At 41.7% G+C, this 19343-nt stretch overlaps 1 protein-coding gene across 1 annotated transcript in view; it reads left to right on the plus strand.

Annotated features, from left to right (window-relative positions):
* SLC44A4 (solute carrier family 44 member 4) overlaps positions 1 to 19343 on the plus strand; it is a 58512-nt gene that overhangs the window by 17014 nt on the left and 22155 nt on the right. Inside the window, exons 2-9 of the mRNA XM_060759532.2 lie at positions 1156 to 1204; positions 4102 to 4175; positions 6452 to 6530; positions 8408 to 8507; positions 10284 to 10430; positions 11397 to 11457; positions 13857 to 13962; positions 16695 to 16778. Of these exons, the coding sequence (XP_060615515.2) occupies positions 1156 to 1204; positions 4102 to 4175; positions 6452 to 6530; positions 8408 to 8507; positions 10284 to 10430; positions 11397 to 11457; positions 13857 to 13962; positions 16695 to 16778 (700 nt within the window). The remainder of the gene's footprint in view (positions 1 to 1155; positions 1205 to 4101; positions 4176 to 6451; positions 6531 to 8407; positions 8508 to 10283; positions 10431 to 11396; positions 11458 to 13856; positions 13963 to 16694; positions 16779 to 19343) is intronic.

Here is a 19343-nt window from a genome sequence, read left to right on the forward strand (position 1 = left end):
CCTTATCTCTTATCTCTGGTAATTGAACTTAATAGCTTCCCAGTATCAGCACTGTCATCGAACTTGGAGAACTTGGCATGCAAACAAACAAAGATCCATTCTGATGAATCAGGCTGTCTGTGCCATTGTAGCTTTTCATTTGTTGTTGCTATGATCTTATCATTCTCTCTCTCGTTCTTACTTTCTTCTTCCCTTCTTCTTCTTTTCTTTACTGTATATAACTTTTAATGCTATCTATCTATCTATCTATCTATCTAGAGGTAAAGGTTTTCCCCTGACATTAAGTCCAGTTGTGTTCGATTCTGGAGAGTGGTGCTCATCTCCATTTCTAAGCCGAAGAGCCGGCATTGTCCGTAGACACCTCCAAGGTCATGTGACCAGCATGACTACATGGAGCGCCGTTACCTTCACGCCGGAGCAGTACCTATTGATCTACTCCCATTTGCATGTTTTCGAACTGCTAGGTTAGCAGAAGGTGACGTTTTGCGTCAGCGGAAGCTGACACTGCTCCCAGGATTCGAACCTGCGACCTTTTGGTCAACAAAAGGAGTTATAGTTCACCTACATCCAGAGAGCACTGTGGACTCAAACAATGATGGATCTGGACCAAACTTGGCACGAATACTCAAAATGTGAACACTGGTGGAGTTTGGGAAAAACATACCTTGACATATGAAAGATGTATTTGCTGGGATTTATAGTTCACTTAAAATCAAAGAGCATTCTGAACTCCACCAACGATAGAATTGGGACAAACTTCCCACACAGAACCCTCATGATCAACAGAAAATACTGGAGGGATTTGGGACAGGACAGGTGGAGAAATCTTCAGCCTTCTCTGCCAAAAGGGTTCCTAAGACCATCAGAAAAATGTGTTTTCTGATTGTCTTTGGCGACCCCTCTGGAACCCCCTCATGACCCCTCCAAGAGTCCCGACCTCCAGGCTGAGAAACACTGCCTTAGTGAGGTGTGCAGTACTTCTTATTTGAATTTTGACAGTATTTGTATCCATTTTTATATATTTAGCACATGCAAATTTCATGGAGGGCTGCATCCTGGTGTTTGTTGATATGTATGCAACCTTTCAACTGAAGAAATCTACCAGTTCTAATGTTTTTCTATTCCTGATTCTTCTTTTTCTGCCTCTCTCACTAGGGGAGAAGTGTAAATATGATCCCTCTTTCCGTGGTCCTATCCAGAAAAGGTAATTCAAATTTTGTGAAATGAAAGGATGAATGGAATGGGGACTCAGATTACGCATATGGGACTGAAGAAGGGAGGAAAATATCTAGGGAAAGAATTAGTTCAAAACAGACTAAACAGACGAGGAGGGAATTGGAACATTAAGTTATTACAGGTTGAACATCTTTATTCGGCATTCCCAAATACTCCAAAATTGGCCATATGGGTAGCTGAGATAGGGACATATTCGCTTTGCTGGTGGCTCCATGTACACAAACTTTGTTTCATGCATGGAATTGTTTAAAATATTGTATAGCATTTTGGGCAAGTTATGGGAATGAGGTGTTTATGAAACATAAATAAATTTTGTGTTAAAACTTTGGTCTCATCTCCAGGATAGTTCATTTTGCATATATTTATTTATTTATATTTATTTGCACATATTTGTTTATTTATTTATTTACTATAAATATTTATTTATTTATTTAAAATGTAATTTATTTATTTAAAATTTAATTTATTTAAAAACATTTATCTCAGTATTAAAATACACTGTTTAAAACTGTCTAGCTCATTTTGTACATATTTATTTATTTAATAGTATATTTATTTATTTATTTTAAACATTTATATTCCACCCTTCTCACCCCAAAGGGGACTCAGGGTGGATCACAAAACACATATACGGCAAACTTTCAATGCCCTTATACACTGACAAGACAGACACTTGTAAATAGATAGAGGTATATATAGGCTTTCCCATCTTCGGCATCTTGGAGGCTGTGCTTGGTTCCAGCCACAGGGGGTGCTGTTGCGACACTTTCCCTGCCGAAGAGCTTTGTTTATAAACTTCCTCTTTGATCAAATTGCCAGCATTTTTCTGGCATTTCCTTATGGGTACCTTGAATACCGCCCCACTTTAAGCGGTACCTATTTATCTACTCACATTTGCTTTCAAACTGCTACATAGGCAGAAGCAGAGCTAAAAGCCAGGAGCTCACCCTGATCTGGGCTTCAAACTGCCAACCTTTCGATTGGCAAGATTTACTGCAACTGGTGGTTAACCTGCTGTGCTAAAGCCCAGGAGAGTCTGGAAGGAAACCAAATTTGAAAACCCTTCTAGCCTCAAGCATTTGAGATAAGGGATACTCAACATAGATAGATAGATAGATAGATAGATAGATAGATAGATAGATAGATAGATAGATAAGATAGATTATATCAATCAGTAGTTCCCAGGTGTTTTGGCCTACAACCAGTTTACCAGCTGTTAGGATTTTTTGGAGTTGAAGGCCAAAACATATGGGGACCCACAGGTTGAGACCTACGAGTCTAGAAAGATCAGTGGTTCTCAACCTGGGGTCCCCAGATGTTTTTGGCCTACAACTCCCAGAAATCCCAGCCAGTTTACCAGCTGTTCGGATTTCTGGGAATTGTAGGCCAAAAACATCTGGCGACCCCAGGTTGAGAACCACTGAGATGGATGGATGGATGGATGGATGGATGGATGGATGGATGGATAGATAGATAGATAGATAGATAGATAGATAGATAGATAGATAGATTTAAGGACTCCCCTGTAGAAACAAGCTTTGGCCTTTTGCTCATTGCCTTCCACTGTAGAGTCAATGAAGTTTAGTCCCACTTTAACTCCCAGGGCTCAATGCTATCAGATTTGGGGATTATAGTTTGGTGAGGCTTAAGCACTCTTTGGCAGAGAAAGCTAATGACTTCGTAAAACAACAACCTGCATGATTCCAATGGATTGAACTATGCTAGTTCAAGTGGTGCTAAACTGCATTAAGATGCACTTGCAGTAGTGAAAATAATTTACCGTGTGCATGCTGAAAAAGTTTTCCTATTGCGTATGGCTATCCAATCTAGCTGCCCTGAGTTCCTTCAGGGAGAGAGGTGTAGGTTAGAAATCAATACAACAGCAAGCAGAGTGACCTTGTTTGCTGTGTACTAATCTTTTTGTGTTTCATATAATAATAATAATAATAATAATAATAATAATAATAATAATAATAAATGAAACACAAAAAGATTAGTACACAGCAAACAAGGTCAATCTGCTGGCTGATGTATTGGATCACATGTCGAATACTTCCCATGAGGTCAGGAGTATTATTATTATTATTATTATTATTATTATTTAGGACTGTGTGATGTATCGGCATATAATGCGTGCAGATCCCAGTAGGGTGGCCTTTTGCAGCTTACAGATAGTAATTTTGTCAGCAACTATTATGTTTAAGTGCAGGCCAAGGTCTTGAGGAACTGCACCAGTGTGCTGATCCCCACTGGGCTCACCCTTTGCAGTTCAATCTTTAAATCCTCATATCGTGTCAGCTTTTCCAGTTTTTTCCCTTCAATCCTGCTGTCGCCTGCGATTGCAACATTGACAATTAATACTTGGTTTTTGAACACGATCGTGAGGTCAGGATTATTATTATTATTATTATTATTATTATTATTATTATTAAACACAACAAGATGAGTCCACAGCAGACACTCTGCTGGCTGTTGAATTGGATCACACTTCGGACGCTTCCCAAGTGCCTAGGACTGTGTGATGTATCAGCAAATAATGCGTGCAGATCCCAGTAAGGTGGCCTTTTGCACCTAATAATAATAATAATAATAATAATAATAATAATAATAATGGCTATGAGATTTTTTTTCAGTGCTGAGCCTTAAAGGATGTTCAGTCCCTCCAGAATGAGGACTAGACCATTTGGACTGCATTTCCCAGAATCCCCCCAGCATAGCCAGTAGTAATACTGATTCAGGAATTAGGGGGCACATAATATAAAAAGTTTTCTAAGTTCTGTTAAGTTTTGAGGGGTTAGGTATGTAGTGTAGTAATTAGTGGATGTGGGTGTGTTGGCCTCATGGTGTCTTTTTCTTTTTCTCCAGGAGTTGTACAGATATTATTTGTTGTGTTATTTTCGCTGTTTTCATCGTTGGTTACATTATCGTGGGGCTTGTGGGTAAGTAGCACTGAAAACTTCAGGGTACGCCACAGAATTGTACTTTTGGGCTCTTTAACCACAAATCAGAACCGGGGATGTTTTTGCACATAGAACTAATACAGTTCGACACCTCTTTAACTGCCATGGCTCAATGCTAGGAAAACCTGGAAGTTGTAGTATAGCTAGGCACCAGCATTTTTTGGTAGATAATCATAGAATCCTAGAGTTGGAAGAGACCTCATAGGCCATCCAGTCCAACCTGCTGCCAAGAAGCAGGAAAATTGCATTCAAAGCACCCCCGATAGATGGCCATCCCGTCTCTGTTTAAAAGCTTCCAAAGAAGGAGCCTCCACCACACTCCAGGGCAGAGAGTTCCACTGCTGAATGGCTCTCACAGTCAGGAAGTTCTTCCCAATGTTCGGATAGAATCTCCTTTCTTGTAGTTTGAAGCCATTGTTCCGCGTCCTCATCTCTAGGGCAGCAGAAAACAAATTCGCTCCTTCATTCCTTTGACTTCCTCTCATATATTTATACATGGCTATCATGTCTCCTCTCAGCCTTCTCTTCTTCAGGCTAAACATGCCCAGCTCTTTAAGCCACTCCTCATAGGGCTTGTTCTGCAGACCCTTGATCATTGTAGTCGCCCTCCTCTGGACACATTCCAGCTTGTCAATATCTCTCTTCAATCTTATAAAACTACATCCCTGTGGTTCCATTGCATTGAGTCACAGCAGTTAAAGTGGTGTCAAAGTGCAATATAGATGCCGCCTCAGTAACATTATATTTTCACACAAGGGAAGCTGAAACCTGCCAAACATATATGATGAGTGAGTTTACAAAATAGTTTTATTTGCATGGACTTTGTTGTGGAGGCCATTTATGATCCACATTGGCAGACGTGAAAAGCTTGAAACCCATTCTATTCTTAGCAGAATGACTTGAACAATAAAACCTTACAGTCTTTAGCGATTAAAAATTAATTTCTTCTGCAGTCATGAAGACTAGAAACTCTCTGTGGGTTTAACTTGCATTCTGGTAGTCTTACAGAGTTAGGTTTCTTGGGTTGTATGCCTGAGTGTATTCAAGCAACTAATTGCGTATTAATAGCTATATTGATAAGAGTAATAATATGTCCTATCTAAGGAATAGTCTAATTATTTCTTGACAGTTTTAGAGACAGTTGGTCCTATGCATTCATGTACTCAACCATCCACAGAAAATATTTCCCCAAAATAAAATCCAAAAAGCAAATCTTGCTTTTGTCATTTTGCACGAGGGACATCATTTTACTATGCCATTGTATAGAATGGATTTTGGTATCCATAGCAGGTACTGAAACCAAATGTCAGCGGATACCAAGGGCCCACTGTATATTCATTCATGGCCGGAATCACTGGGTTGCTGTGAGTTTTCCAGGATGTCCTGCCATGTTCCAGAAGCATTCTCTCCTGGCGTTTCACCCACTTCTATGGCACGCATCCTCAGAGGTTGTGAGGTCTGTGGAAACTAGGCAAGTTGAGGTTTATATATCTGTGGAATGTCCAGGGTGGGAGAAAGAACTCAATTGGCTGCAATTGGCCGGTTTGATTAGCATTTAATAGCAGTGCAGCTTCAAAGCCTGACTGCTTCCTGCCTGGGGAATCCTTTGTTGTATTTTGTTTGAAAACACAGAAATGCTGGACCACTCTAACAACCACTATTTCAGACTACACAGAGAAGCTATAAAAATCCACAAGCATGTGGAAAATTTCAACAAAAAGGAGGAAGCCATGAAAACGTACAAAATCTGTCTACCAGTATTTAGAAACCCTAAAATCAGGACAGTAAATAAAGAATAACACTCAGAAGACAGGGGAATTCCAGACAAGAAACAATCACAGCCAGTTAACACCTACCAACAAAGGATTCCTCCAGGCAGGAAGCGGCCAGGCTTCGAAGCTGCAAGGCTATTCTGTGCTTATCAATCTGGCCATTTGCAACATTCACACTTGCCCCCAGCAGACAAGAATTCTTTCTCCCACCCTGGACATTATTCCACCGTTATATAAACCTCACTTGACTAGTTTCCAAGAGACCTCACAACCTCTGAGGATGTCTGTCAGAGATGTGGGCAAAACATCAGGAGAGAATGCTTCTGGAACATGGCCATACAACCTGAAAAACTCACAGCAACTCAATCATGTGTCCCTTTTGAAATCTTTCCATGACAATCTTCAAGTCTTAGGCGGATACTTTAACCAGTAGCCTACTCTGTAAAATGTTAAGAGCAAACTCTCTCTGCTCTTTTTTCTTAGCCTGGCTCTATGGCGACCCCCGGCAAGTTATTTTTCCTAGGAATTCAACTGGATCCTATTGTGGAATTGGCGAAAACCGGTGAGTTTGGGAGAGAGATTAATGGGAAGAAAGGGAGAACCAAAGGGGGACTCAGTCATAGGAGGTGTTTCATTTTATATTACGGATATTATATTATTTTAACACCGCCACTAGTGTATATAATTGGCATTGCTTGGTGTTGGAGTGACTGCTGCCCCCCTGCTTTCATCCCTTCTTTCTCTTGCCCTTCCCTTATACCTTTTCTGTCCTTCATTCCCTCCTTCCCTCCTTTTTCTTTCTCTACTCCTTCCTTCCTTATCCTTCCTCTTCCTTTCCTTTTCCTGTCTTTCTTTATTTACTTCCCCTTTCTCCATTCTCAAGCCCTGAGAAGGTCTACTTCGCAATGGCAACATGGCTCTCTTTGTGACTCTTTCCTTCCTTCCTTCCTTCCTTCCTTCCTTCCTTCCTTCCTTCCCCTCATACAAATGTCAACTTTCTTTCCCAGTGACACCACTTCACCTGGCAACAGCTTTTGGTAGAAGGAGGCAGGCAGACTGATCAATCGATAGATAGACAAGCTGACGTATTTTGACTTTTAGATCGATCGATAGATAGCAATTGAAGTGGAATATTCATAGTAGTTGTGTAATTGTGTAATGCAGAGTTTCCCAAACTGTGCTCCTCTAGATGTTTTGGACTTCTTAATGGCTGGTAAGCTGGCTGGGATTTATGGGAGTCGAAACCCAAAGCACCTGGAGGAGCACAGTTTGAGAAACACTGGTATACTAGGAAAGGGCTCTTCATACGAGGATTGAATGAAAAGTAATGCTTCCACCTTCGTAACTCCTCAACAGATGGCAGTACTGGTTTACGGCAGGTACTGGCTTGTTCAGTAGACTCTCCTCTACAGTTCCATTTTGTCTTAGCATTAGAGGAAGCCTTAGCATTGAACGGTTGTGTTGTTAAAGTGCGAAGTTTGGAACCCCGCGCAGACGGTTGGTCAATGCGACTTAAGCAACATGCAGTCATTGAATTCTTAATAGCAGAAGGTGTCACCCCAAAGGAGATTCATCAGAGAATGCAAGCTGTTTATGGTGATTGTGATGTGAGTATTGTGCGTCAGTAAGCGAGTAAGTTTAAAGATGTTGAGGTGGGAACAACTGACCTGCGTGACAAACAAAGAGTTGGATGTCCTTTGACAGCAACCACCGAGTTTCAGAAGCCAAAGGTTGACAGATTGATTTGGGATTATTGTCGTATCACTCAGAGAGAAATTTCAAGCATAATCGGCATTTCACAAGAACATGTGGGTCACATTATTGCTTTGCTTGTCTATCAGAAGATCTGTGCATGATGGGTACCCAGGATGCTGACGCCTGAAATGAAAGCGCACAGACTCGAAACTTCAGAGACTGGATCTCACCACCATACAACATCCTCCATATAGTCTAGTTTTAGCACCGTCTGACTTCCATCTGTTCCCAATAATGAAAGAAGATCTGTGGGGACATTATTATGCTTCTAATGAAGATGTTGAGAGAACTGTGAGACGTTGGTTGCAGAGTGTCAACTTCTTCCATGACAGCTTCAAAAACTTGTTCATCGTTGGCAGAAATTTATGCAATTGTCTGGTGATTATGTGGAAAAGTGAATAGTGATAGTTAAAGAACACATTGTAAGGATTATTTCTGCGTTTGATTTATTAAAATATTCCCATCCAAACCCAAGTAACGAAGGTGGAGGCATTACTTTTCATTCAACCCTCGTACAACTTCCCCTTCCCTCCACCAAAGGTGATGTTACACCATGAATCCTTCATTGGAAGCTGGTGCCTGGACCTTGTGTCTGCCTAATATACTCTCTAAATTCTGGATGTAAGGAAGAAGTTGGTACTTCTAATATTTTAATGTTATGTTTCCTGTGGTCTGTGTTTGCAGTGAGAAACCTTTCTTGCTCTACTTCAACCTTATCAAATGTGCCACAAGTGTGAACATCCTCGCAGCAGCAATGAATGGATTGCAGTGCCCCACAGCACAGGTAGGGTGTAGGATAGAGGTGGGTAGCCCAAGGCCCACCAAGTTCTGTGAGCTGATATCTTTTGCTTATTACTTAGGCGATCCCTCATTGTCCAAGTAGGATGGCCTTCCAAGTGTAGTGTCTTGGAATTGGATACGTAGCTGGCTGTGAAGCCCTATGCTTGACCTGCATGCTCTTCCATAGTGAGGGCATTGGAAGGTGGTCCTGGTCAAGGTTGGCTTGACACACCTTCCTCTTGGCACGTTTCTCCCTTTCGCCCTCCATTCGTGCCTCTTCTAATTCCACAGCACTGTTGGTCACAGCTGACCTCCAATTAGAGTGTTCAAGGGCCAGTGCTTCCCAGTTCTTGGTGTCTAAGCCACAGTTTTTAAGGTTAGCTGATACCACCACCATCATCTTTCAGTGTCAATGTTTACCAAGTGCTATTGGACAGTCTCGGACATCAGTGATTCCGTTTCTTTCCAAGAATCTAGAAACGAAAGAAGTATCAAATCAGGGAATGTGGCATGTTCCAAATAACATTACTTTTTAAATACAATCATAGAATTGGAAGAGAGCCCAAAAGCCATCCAGGCCAACTGCCATGGAGGAATCCACAATCAAAGCACTCCCGACAGATGGCCATCCAGCCTTTGCTTAAAAACCTCCAGGGAAGGAGACTCCGCCATGGTTCCAGGCAGCATATTCCACTGCCAAACAGCTCTTACTGTCCTAAAAGCATTTATTACTGTCCTAATAAGCATTTATTAAAGTATTTATTAAAATTATTTTATTAATTTTAATTTTATGTAGTGATAATGGTTTGGTGTTGTTTTTTGTTTAGTGTTTATATTATTTTCTGTCTCTATGAATTGTTGTAAGCCGTCCCGAGTCCCTTCAGGAAGAGGGGGCGGGCTATAAATAATGATGATGATGATAATGATGATGATGATGATGATGATGATGATGATGATGATGATTTGAACCCATTGCAAATGGTATTCTTGTGATCCCATTACAAAAAGTGACACTACTTGGAACATGAAGATTTCATGGTTGGCTGTGTTCCTAATCCAAGCAAATGTGGAGGGATAACAACAACAACAACAGCAACAATAATAATAATATTGATGCCTGTTTTATATTTTGTTTAATGTTGTTTATGTTGTTTTAGAATGCTGTTGATGCACTTTAATGTGCTATGTTTTAACTCTGTTATCTGGGCTTGGCCCCATTTAAGCCATCCTGAGTCCCTTCGAGGGGTATAAAAATAAAATTATTATTATTATTATTATTATTATTATTATTATTATTATTTTACTGACACAAAACCACAGTATGTCACAGCAAACGAGATCTATATGCTGGATTTCATATCACAAAATCATAGAATTGGAAGAGACCTCATGGGCCATCCAGTCAAACTTCTCCCCTTTTGTTGGGAGGGATGTGTGACTACTGTGAGATGACAAGAGGCTTCTCCCTGAAGGGGTGCGACTATTACACGGGGAAAGGCAAAATACCAATTTGGCCTTCCTCAAAATGAGATGCGACTAATATGTGATGGTGACTATAATGCGATGATACATGTAGGTAAGTGAAATTAGTATCAGTCCCACAGAAACAGGATTCATACTCTTAACCATTGTTTTGTGCCATTTTTGTGGTGGATTTGGAAAGTTTGAGGGAAATTTTATCCTCTGGTTTTCAGCGATGGTGAAAAGAACATCAGGGTTGCATGTTTTCCTCGTCCTTGCTTTCTGCCATATCTATTAACAATGCTTCTTTTCTCCCCAGATTTGTGTCTCATCCTGTACGGAGAAGTTCTGGGTTGTGCCACCCATGGCCTTTTTCCCTCCTGGCAGCCCACTTTACCAGCGTCCTTCCAAAATATGGAACCAGACGTTATGCCAGCCAAGTATTGACCTTGGCACCACTAACCTGGTATGTTGGGGGTGCAGTTTGTACTTTTTGTTAGAACACCTTGGTTCTTTGCCCTCCTCTAATCACTAACAGTTTAAGGTAAAAGCAAACCTGATATTTTGCTTAATTGGGTGGGGTTTAAAATAACTTCCAAAGAAGGAGACTCCACCACATCCCCATATTCCACTGTCAAACAGTTATTCCTAATGTTGTATGTTTTTCGGGCTGTATGGCCATGTTCTAGAAGCATTAACTCCTGACGTTTTGCCTGCATCTATGGCAGGCATCCTCAGAGGTTGTGAGGTCTGATGGAAACTAGGAAAATTGGGTTTATATATATGTGGAAAGTCCAGGGTGGGAGAAATAACTCTTGTGTGTTGAAGCTATGTGTTGATGTTTCAATTGGCCACCTTAATTGGCATTTGATAGCCTAATGGTTTTTATGTATGGCTTGTTACTGCCTGGGGGAATCCTTTGTTGAGAGGTGATTGGCTGTTCCTGATTGTTTCCTGTCTGGAGTTCCCCTGTGTTTGAGTTTTGTTCTTTATTTACTGTTATAATTTCAGAATTTTTTACATACTGGTAGCCAGATTTTGTTCATTTTCATGGTTTTCTTCTTTCTGTTGAAATTCCTAATATTAAGATGAGGTATAAAATAAAGCAAAGATGCAAACATATGCACCAAAATGACAGATAATGCTACTAGTTCATGTATATTCCTTCACGTTGCCTGTTCTCTTGGGGAAGTCCTATGGAAGTCCTTAGGCAAAGAATGCTCACATGTGGAGTTTCCTTCCTCTGAAATATAGCTTATAGCATCTTGCATTTGTTGGTGGTCTCCCCCCAAGTCCTAACTAGGGCTTACCCTGCTCAAATCTGATATATAGTGTCTGTGAAATAAATTGTATGCTTTCCTGTGGTCCTCTATATGGAAGTGGCATTCCCTTTGCACCAACAAAGTAGCCAGACCTCTCATTTTCTTTCCAGACTTCAAGAGAAATTCTCCAGGAAGAGCTCTGTCCAGAATTCACTCTTCCAACGCAACCAGGTGAGTGCTGACTGATCTCATTCACCGTGAACTTAGGGGGGATTGCCCAGCTTCACGTCCATTCTGTTGAAGTGAAAATGCTGCCGGATGATGTGTTTGCCTTCTTCCCTGATGGTGTGTTTGCTTTCTCCTTGGTGCCGCAAAAAGAAAAGTAACAGCATAGAAGTCTGCTAATTTCCACAACTTTTTTTAAAATAGGGTGGACAACTTCGGCAAGTCTAGGGTCTCATTTTGCCCTCTGGGTATGGTCAGTCTCCCCACCCCAGTCTACAAAACAAAAGGAAATTATTTTGTTTGCACTTTTGCAAAACTGCAAGTGACCAGAAATTCACTGGAAAGTGGAATATGGATCCCCTAAACATATGCATATGCTACCGGGCACAATTCAAAGTGCTGGCTTTGGCCTATAAAACCCTAAATACCTCTGGCCCGGTTTACCTGTCCGAACGCATCTCCCCCTATGAACCATCGCGGAAATTAAGATCTGCTGGGGAGGCCCTGCTCTCTGTCCCGCCATTGTCACAGGCGCGATTGGTAGGGACAAAAGACAGGGCCTTCTCCGTGATTGCCCCCCACCGATGGAACTCCCTTCCTGGTGAGATCAGGTTGGCCCCCTTTCTCTTGTCCTTCATAAGGATGGTAAAAACTTCGCTGTGGGACCAAGCTTTTGCGACAGGGCAATAAAGCAGCAAGAGGAAAGATTACCAGGCCAATTAGATTTGACGCAGATGACCAAGATGGTTTTAAATGGTGTATTTTAATATTGAGATAAATGTTTTTAATGTTTATGTATGCAGATAATGAATTCATGTCCCGGCATTGAATGTTTGCCATTTGCATGTTGTGCTCCACCCTGAGTCCCCTTCAGGGTGAGAAGGGTAGTATATAAATGTTTTAAATAAAATAAATAAGAATAAATAAATACATGCATGGGAGCCCCTGGTGGCTCAGTGGATTAAAGCACTGAGCTGCTGAACTTGCAGACCGAAAGGTTGCAGGTTTGAAATTGGGGAGCGGCGTGAGCTCCCACAGTTAGCCCCAGCTTTTGCCAACTTAGCAGTTCAAAAACATGCAAATGTGAATAGATCAATAGGTACCACTCCAGCGGGAGGCTGACGATGCTCCATGTAGTCATACTGGCCACATGACCTTGGAGGTGTCTATGGACAATGCTGGCTCTTTGGCTTAGAAATGGAGATGAGCGCTAACTTCCATAGTCAGACATTACTGGACTTAATGTCAGGGAAAAACTTTTACCTAAATACATGCATACACCTTTAAGAGGTATCAACATTGGGATTGCAGTTGTCCAAAAATATGTGTTTATAAGGTCTCTAGCCTTCTCTGCAATTTGGTGCCTTACCAAATTATAACTCTCAGAGTTCCCTAGCACTGAGCCATGACAGCTAAAGTGGTGTCAAACATTATTTATATAGTATTGTTGCACTCAATGGTCTCATCTACACTGCCATATAATCCAGTTTCTGATTCCAGGGTATCTGCTTTGAACTGGATTATATGGCTGTGTAGATCCAGCCTTAGATACGAATTCCCCCTCAATTTGGAATAATTGCCCCAGTTTACCTGTCCGAATGTATCTCCCTTTACGAATCACCAAGGTCCTTAAGATTGGGTTGTTGTAGGTTTTTTCGGGCTATGGCAAGCATCCTCAGAGGTAGTGAGGTCTGTTGGAACTAGGAAAATGGGTTTATATATCTATGGAATGACCAGGGTAGGACAAAGGACTCTTGTCTGCTGGAGCTAGGTGTGAATGTTTCAACTAACCATTTTCCTAGTTCCAACAAACCTCACTACCTCTGAGGATGCTTGCCATAGATGCAGGCGAAACATCAGGAGAGAATGCCTCCAGAACATGGCCATATAGCCCGAAAAAACCTACAACAACCCATGAAAGCCTTTGACAATACATCGTCCTTAAGATTGTCCAGGGAGGTCCTGCTCTCAGTCCCACCACCATCACAGTCACGTTTGGTGGGAACGAGAGACAGAGCCTTCTCCGTGGTGGCCCCTCGGCTCTGGAACTCCCTCCCTAATGAGATCAGATCCTCCCCCTCGCTCCTAACCTTTAGGAAGAAACTCAAACCCTGGATGTGGGAGCAAGCGTTTGTAGAATAGACTGACCTCCTGGGAAAGATATTATTATTAATGGACTACAATGGACTGTTTAGGATGGCGATTTGAACCAGCGAAGGAATTGGGGTGCAAAACAGTAAACCATAGATGTGTTGGCCCTTATGGCTAGGATTTTGTCTTCATGGAGATCTAAGAGAAAACGCAATTAAAAGGGAAATAATTGGGACAATCCTTTGATGCTAATGCTGACTGTTTCTCCTTTAGAAGTGAAGTAGTTCTCATTGTCTTCTCCTTTCTTTTCACAGTCCTTAATCGCTGCTTTCCTACTTTTAATATCGCCGAAGCTGGTAATTTTAATTTGAGTGGGAAGACAGTCAATGAAACCATGGAAGATATCAAGTCAGGAGCAGAGTAAGTCAATTTTCAAGCTTTTTAGGGAGATTTTGACTTGAGTCCCCTCTCCTTAAGTTTTATCAAGTTCCCTTATCAGTTCAAAGTACCATATATATTTGCGTATAAGCCGACCCGAATATAAGCCGAGGCACCACATTTTGCCATAAAAAAACCTGGGAAAACATATTGCCTTGAGTATAAGCCTAGGGTGGGAAATGCAGCCGCTACTGGTAAATTTCAAAATAAAAATAGATATCAATTAAATTATATAATTTGAGGCATTAGTAGGTTAATAAAACTGTAATTTAAGATAAGACTGTGTCCAATTCTGATTAAATCACTATTCTAACTTTCTTCAATGTAAATGTGCTCACGTATCCTTCCAATAATGACCATAGTTTATTTTAATTATTCATATCAGGGAAAATGCTATGTGCATATGAATAAGGAAAGGTGGGAAAGATTGGCATGGGAAGGGGTGGGAAAGAAGGGCTGGAAACATGAAAGTGTTGGAATGGGAAGGGATGGTTGAAAAAGTGGTAAAATGAGGTGGAAAAGGGGTAGCTGGAAAAGTAGGATACATTGAGGTGGGAAGGGGGCAACGGGGGAAGTGGGAATGACAGGTGTGAAAGGGGGCATGGAAACTGGGAAAGGTTGAGAGGGGAAGGGGGATGGAAAAGTCGAAAAGACCACAGTTTAGAGTGGGGTGGGTGGGAAAATCTGGGGTAATTGGGGTGGGAAAGAGGGGCAGTTGAAAAAGATTGGGATGGGGAAAGGAAGATTGCAAAAAGAGCAAGACTGGGGTGTAAAGGGGTGGTTGAAAAGGTGGAAATATTGGAATGGGAGGGGGACAAGTGGAGAAGTGGGAAATACTGAGGTGGGAAAGGGGGCTGGTGAAGTGGGAAAGACTGGGATGAGAAAGAGGGGTTGTAAAAAGGGGAAATTGTGGTGGTAAAATAGGTAAGACTGAAATCAGAAAGAGAGGTTGAAATTTGGGAAAGTCTGGGATGGAAAGGGAGCTGGAAAAGTGGGAAAGAAGGGCTAGGGATAGTAAAGACAGGGGTAGGAAGAGGAAAACTAGAAAAGGAAGACTGGGGTAGGAAAGGGGTGCTGGAAAAGTGGGACAAAACTGAGATGGGAAGGGAGGAAGTGAGAAGGACTGAGGAGAGAAAGGCACGTGGCCTCCCCTCCCCTCTTGGCACAGCAACCCAGCTGGGTTGCTGTTGTTGCACTCCAGAACAGGAATAATCCTCTGGCTTTAAACACCACAGGCTGAATAGGAAAACAATCCTTTTATTGAAGATAAGTAAAAAGCAGCAAAGTAAAAAACACTTTAAAGAAATAGGTAAATCCAATTAGGTAAGAAGATAAGCAGGAACAAATTAGTCCAAAGTAGAGTTCAGCACAGTCCATAAAAGCAAAGTCCACACAGCTGTAATTTAATCCAGAAAATCAGGAATACATTGATGCAAGGCTTGGGTAAGCAATCAGTAAATCCAGGAAGCAGAACCATGAAACAAGGAGTATGTTAGCATGAATCTTCAAAGCAAGTCTTCCATGAAACAAGGACAAGAACTTAGTGTGATTCCAAATGATGCTTCATCTGACTACACATCCCAAACTTGAGATTTTTATCCCCTTGTTAGCTAGGTCACTAGCGGTCAGAAATTGGTTTCTCTTTAGCTGAGACTTTGTTATTGTTTTCTGTCGAAGCCTGGCAGAGTGCCGAAGCCATTGCTCAACTCTCCTGTTTTGACTGATCTCTTCTCATTTATCTCTCTGCTCGTTATCTACTTGCTCGTTAATTTCTGCAGGTGCCGAGCTATTTTCATGTTCTCTCTCATGAGAACTCTTTGTTAACAATTCAGAAAGCACACCATCATCCGCACACCCCTTAAGGCCATTCTCATGGGAAACTACAGGGATCTCCTAGTCATTCTCTGTATCAATATCACTGACCAAACCATTGCCATCTTGAAACTCATCCTGAACCTCATTAACATCATTCCCCACATCCAAAGCACCCTGATCTTGAAACACAATCACAGGCTGAACTCCAACAGCTGTGCAAAGGGGTGAGGGTCCTGGTGGGAAGGCCATAAAAAAGACTCCAGCAAAGCACTCCAGAAAAAAGCATGCTGGGAATGCGGAAGTACTTCATCAGTGTCGCAGATTGACGATGAAAACAACAGCTCCCCTGGCGGCCAGAAAAGTTAAATAGCCTCTGACTGTTTGTCTATATCTGTTGTGTGTCTTTGGCATTGAATGTTTGCCATATATGTGTACATTGTAATCTGCCCTGAGTCCCCTGCAGGGTGAGAAGGGCGGAATATAAATACTGTAAATAAAATAAATAGATAAATAAATAAATTAGGTTGGCTTCATCCCTCCTGTCTTTCAGGAAGAAATTGAAATCATGGTTCTGGGACCAGGCTTTTGGACAACAAGCATAAGAGCACTTTAGATGTGGAATTGGACTGGAATGGTTATATGGTTAACAAAAATACTTTTAATTCTTTTTAATTTAATGTGATACCTATTGTTTTAAATTGTTGTTACATTGTTGTATTTGTCTATATGTTGTGGTATCAAATTGTTGCTGAGTGAAAGCCGTCCTGAGCCCCAGGGTTGAGAAGGACAGGGTAGAAATGCTGGGAATAAATAAATGCAATGGCACTTAATGTTCCTAGCCATCAAGTCTCTTTTAACTGCCTCCTTTGCAATTCAATTCCAATTTCTATTCTCGACAGACAGCTGATAAAGGCTCTCGATGCCAAAAATATTGGACTGAAGATCTTTGAGGATTTCACCCGCTCCTGGTACTGGATCCTGATGTGAGTACCTAGATTGTGGATCTGGGAGGGGGAAACGATCCTTTAGCAAACAGAATATCAATGAGGTTAATGGTGTGTCGTACCAGTCAGCAATGTATTTACTTTGCATGCATATGATATCCCTGAATAAGCCAAGTATTTGGCTTGTGATCCAACATCCTGGTTTCTTTTGTTGCCATTGTGTGCCTTCAAGTTGTTTCCAACTTACGACAAATCTCCTTGCCAAGATTTGTTCAGAGCAGGGTGGCTTTTGCCTTCCTCTGAGGCCGAGAGAGTGTGATTTGCCCAAGGCCATCCAGTAGTTTTCCATGACTGAGTAGGGATTTGAACCCTAGCCTCCAGATTCATAATCCAACACTGAGAGCATTACAACTGCACTGGTTCTCTCAAGTTTGCCTTTGTTATTGATTAAAAACAGGCAATGCTTCTAGTCCAAATGGGGTCTAAAGAAGAGTGGATTTTCTCGATATACCTCATTGCATTTTGCCAGGTTTTGCTAGTTGCTGCAATCAGATATACGGTCAAAGAGACTAGTTGGGGTTCAAAACTGTAGAATTAATGCAGTTTGACACCACTTTAACTGGCTTGGTTCAATGCTATAGAGATGTAGTTTTACAAGATCTTTAACCTTCTCTACCAAAAATGCTGGCACCACCCCAAACTACGATTCCTAGAATTCTATAGGCAGTTAAAGTGGTGTTGAACTGCATTAATTCTACAGTGTAGATGCACTCATAGTGAACAATAGCATGACATATTGTGACTATCAATTCCATGTGTATCCTGCTCTTCCACTAATGGGCTCTCAGGCTATTTATTGTTTGTGCTTGCCCCGTATTTTAACCATTGTGAAATTGTAGTTTAGTTTGAGAAGTAATGCCAGGCTCAGAACATCATGGCTGAATGGGGATTTGAATCTGCAGCACACTAGTCTGTCTAAGACTAATGTGCATCACAGCATCAGCCACACACGGGCACATTTGCATTGCAGCATAAGCCACACACGACAATTCCTCCCTGTGCCCTAAAGACGGTACCTGCCCCCTGAGTCTGCCACAATAGTTCTGTTTTAATCCATATTCTCCCCCAAATGGCAACTAGGAGTGATATTGTATCAAGTATAATTGCCATTCTGGAAAAAAAATGGATAAAATAGGGTTTGCTATCATCCGCAGTTTCCTTGGTAAGCTCAAAATATATCCCATGCAGATGCTGAGGTCATACTGCATTTAAACCGCTGAGCTGCTGAACTTACTGACTGAAAAGTTGGCGGTTTGAATCCGGGAAGCAGGGCAAGCTTCCACTGTTAGCCCCAGCTTCTGCCAACCTAGCAGTTTGAAAACATGCAAATGAGAATAGATCAATAGGTACCACTTCTGTGGGAAGGTAACAGTGCTCCATGCAGTCATGACATCTACATGACCTTGGAGGTGTCTATGGGCAACGCCGGCTCTTTGGCTTAGAAATGGAAATGAGCACCAACCCCCAGAGTTGGACATGACTAAACTTAATGTCAGAGGAAATCTTTACCTTTTTACTCTATAGTATTCCTGCAATTTGATACCACTTTGCCATGGTTCAATGCTATGGCATGGAAGGCTAAAGATCCAGTAAAACTACAAATCCCAGACTTACAGAGCATTGAGCCATAGCAGTTGGAGTGCAATATTCTCCCCTATAAACCATCAAGGGCGTTAAGATCTTCTGGAGAGGCCCTGCTCTCCATCCTGCCACTTTTGCAGTCGCACTTGGTGGGAATGAGAGACAGGGCCTTCTCTGTGGTGGCTTCCTGGCTATGGAACTCTCTCCCGAATGAGGTTAGGTCTGCCCCCTCCCTCCCGACTTTCAGGAAGCAAGTGAAATCCTGGTGTTGGAAAGAGACATTTGCAGAGTGACGGCTGAGACCAGTAAAGACTAAGAGTCATTGGACCACAATGTACGGACTGAGTTGGATGATGTTTTTAACTTGGTGAATGGTTTTATATAGAATCATAAAATCAAAGAGTTGGAAGAGACCTCATGGGCCTCATGGGCCATCCAGTCCAACCCCCTGCCAAGAAGCAGGAATATTGCATTCAAATCACCCCTGACAGATGGCCATCCAGCCTCTGTTTAAAAGCTTCCAAAGAAGGAGCCTCCACCACACTCCGGGGCAGAGAGTTCCACTGCTGAACAGCTCTCACAGTCAGGAAGTTCTTCCTCATGTTCAGATGGAATCTCCTCTCTTGTAGTTTGAAGCCATTGTTTTGTGTCCTAGTCTCCAGGGAAGCAGAAAACAAGCTTGCTCTCTCCTCCCTGTGGCTTCCTCTCACATATTTATACATGGCTATCATATCTCCTCTCAGCCTTCTCTTCTTCAAGCTAAACATGCCCAGTTCCTTAAGCCGCTCCTCATAGGGCTTGTTCTCCAGACCCTTGATCATTTTAGTCGCCCTCCTCTGGACACGTTCCAGTATTTTAACTTATTATTAAAATACACATTTTTGTATTTTCACTTATTATGTATTTTAACCTATTGTATGATGAATGTGTTTTAAAATGTTATTTATTGTATAGCATTGCATT

The sequence above is a fragment of the Anolis sagrei genome, chromosome 2 (genome assembly GCF_037176765.1).
Source record: "Anolis sagrei isolate rAnoSag1 chromosome 2, rAnoSag1.mat, whole genome shotgun sequence".
Lineage (NCBI taxonomy): Eukaryota > Metazoa > Chordata > Lepidosauria > Squamata > Dactyloidae > Anolis > Anolis sagrei.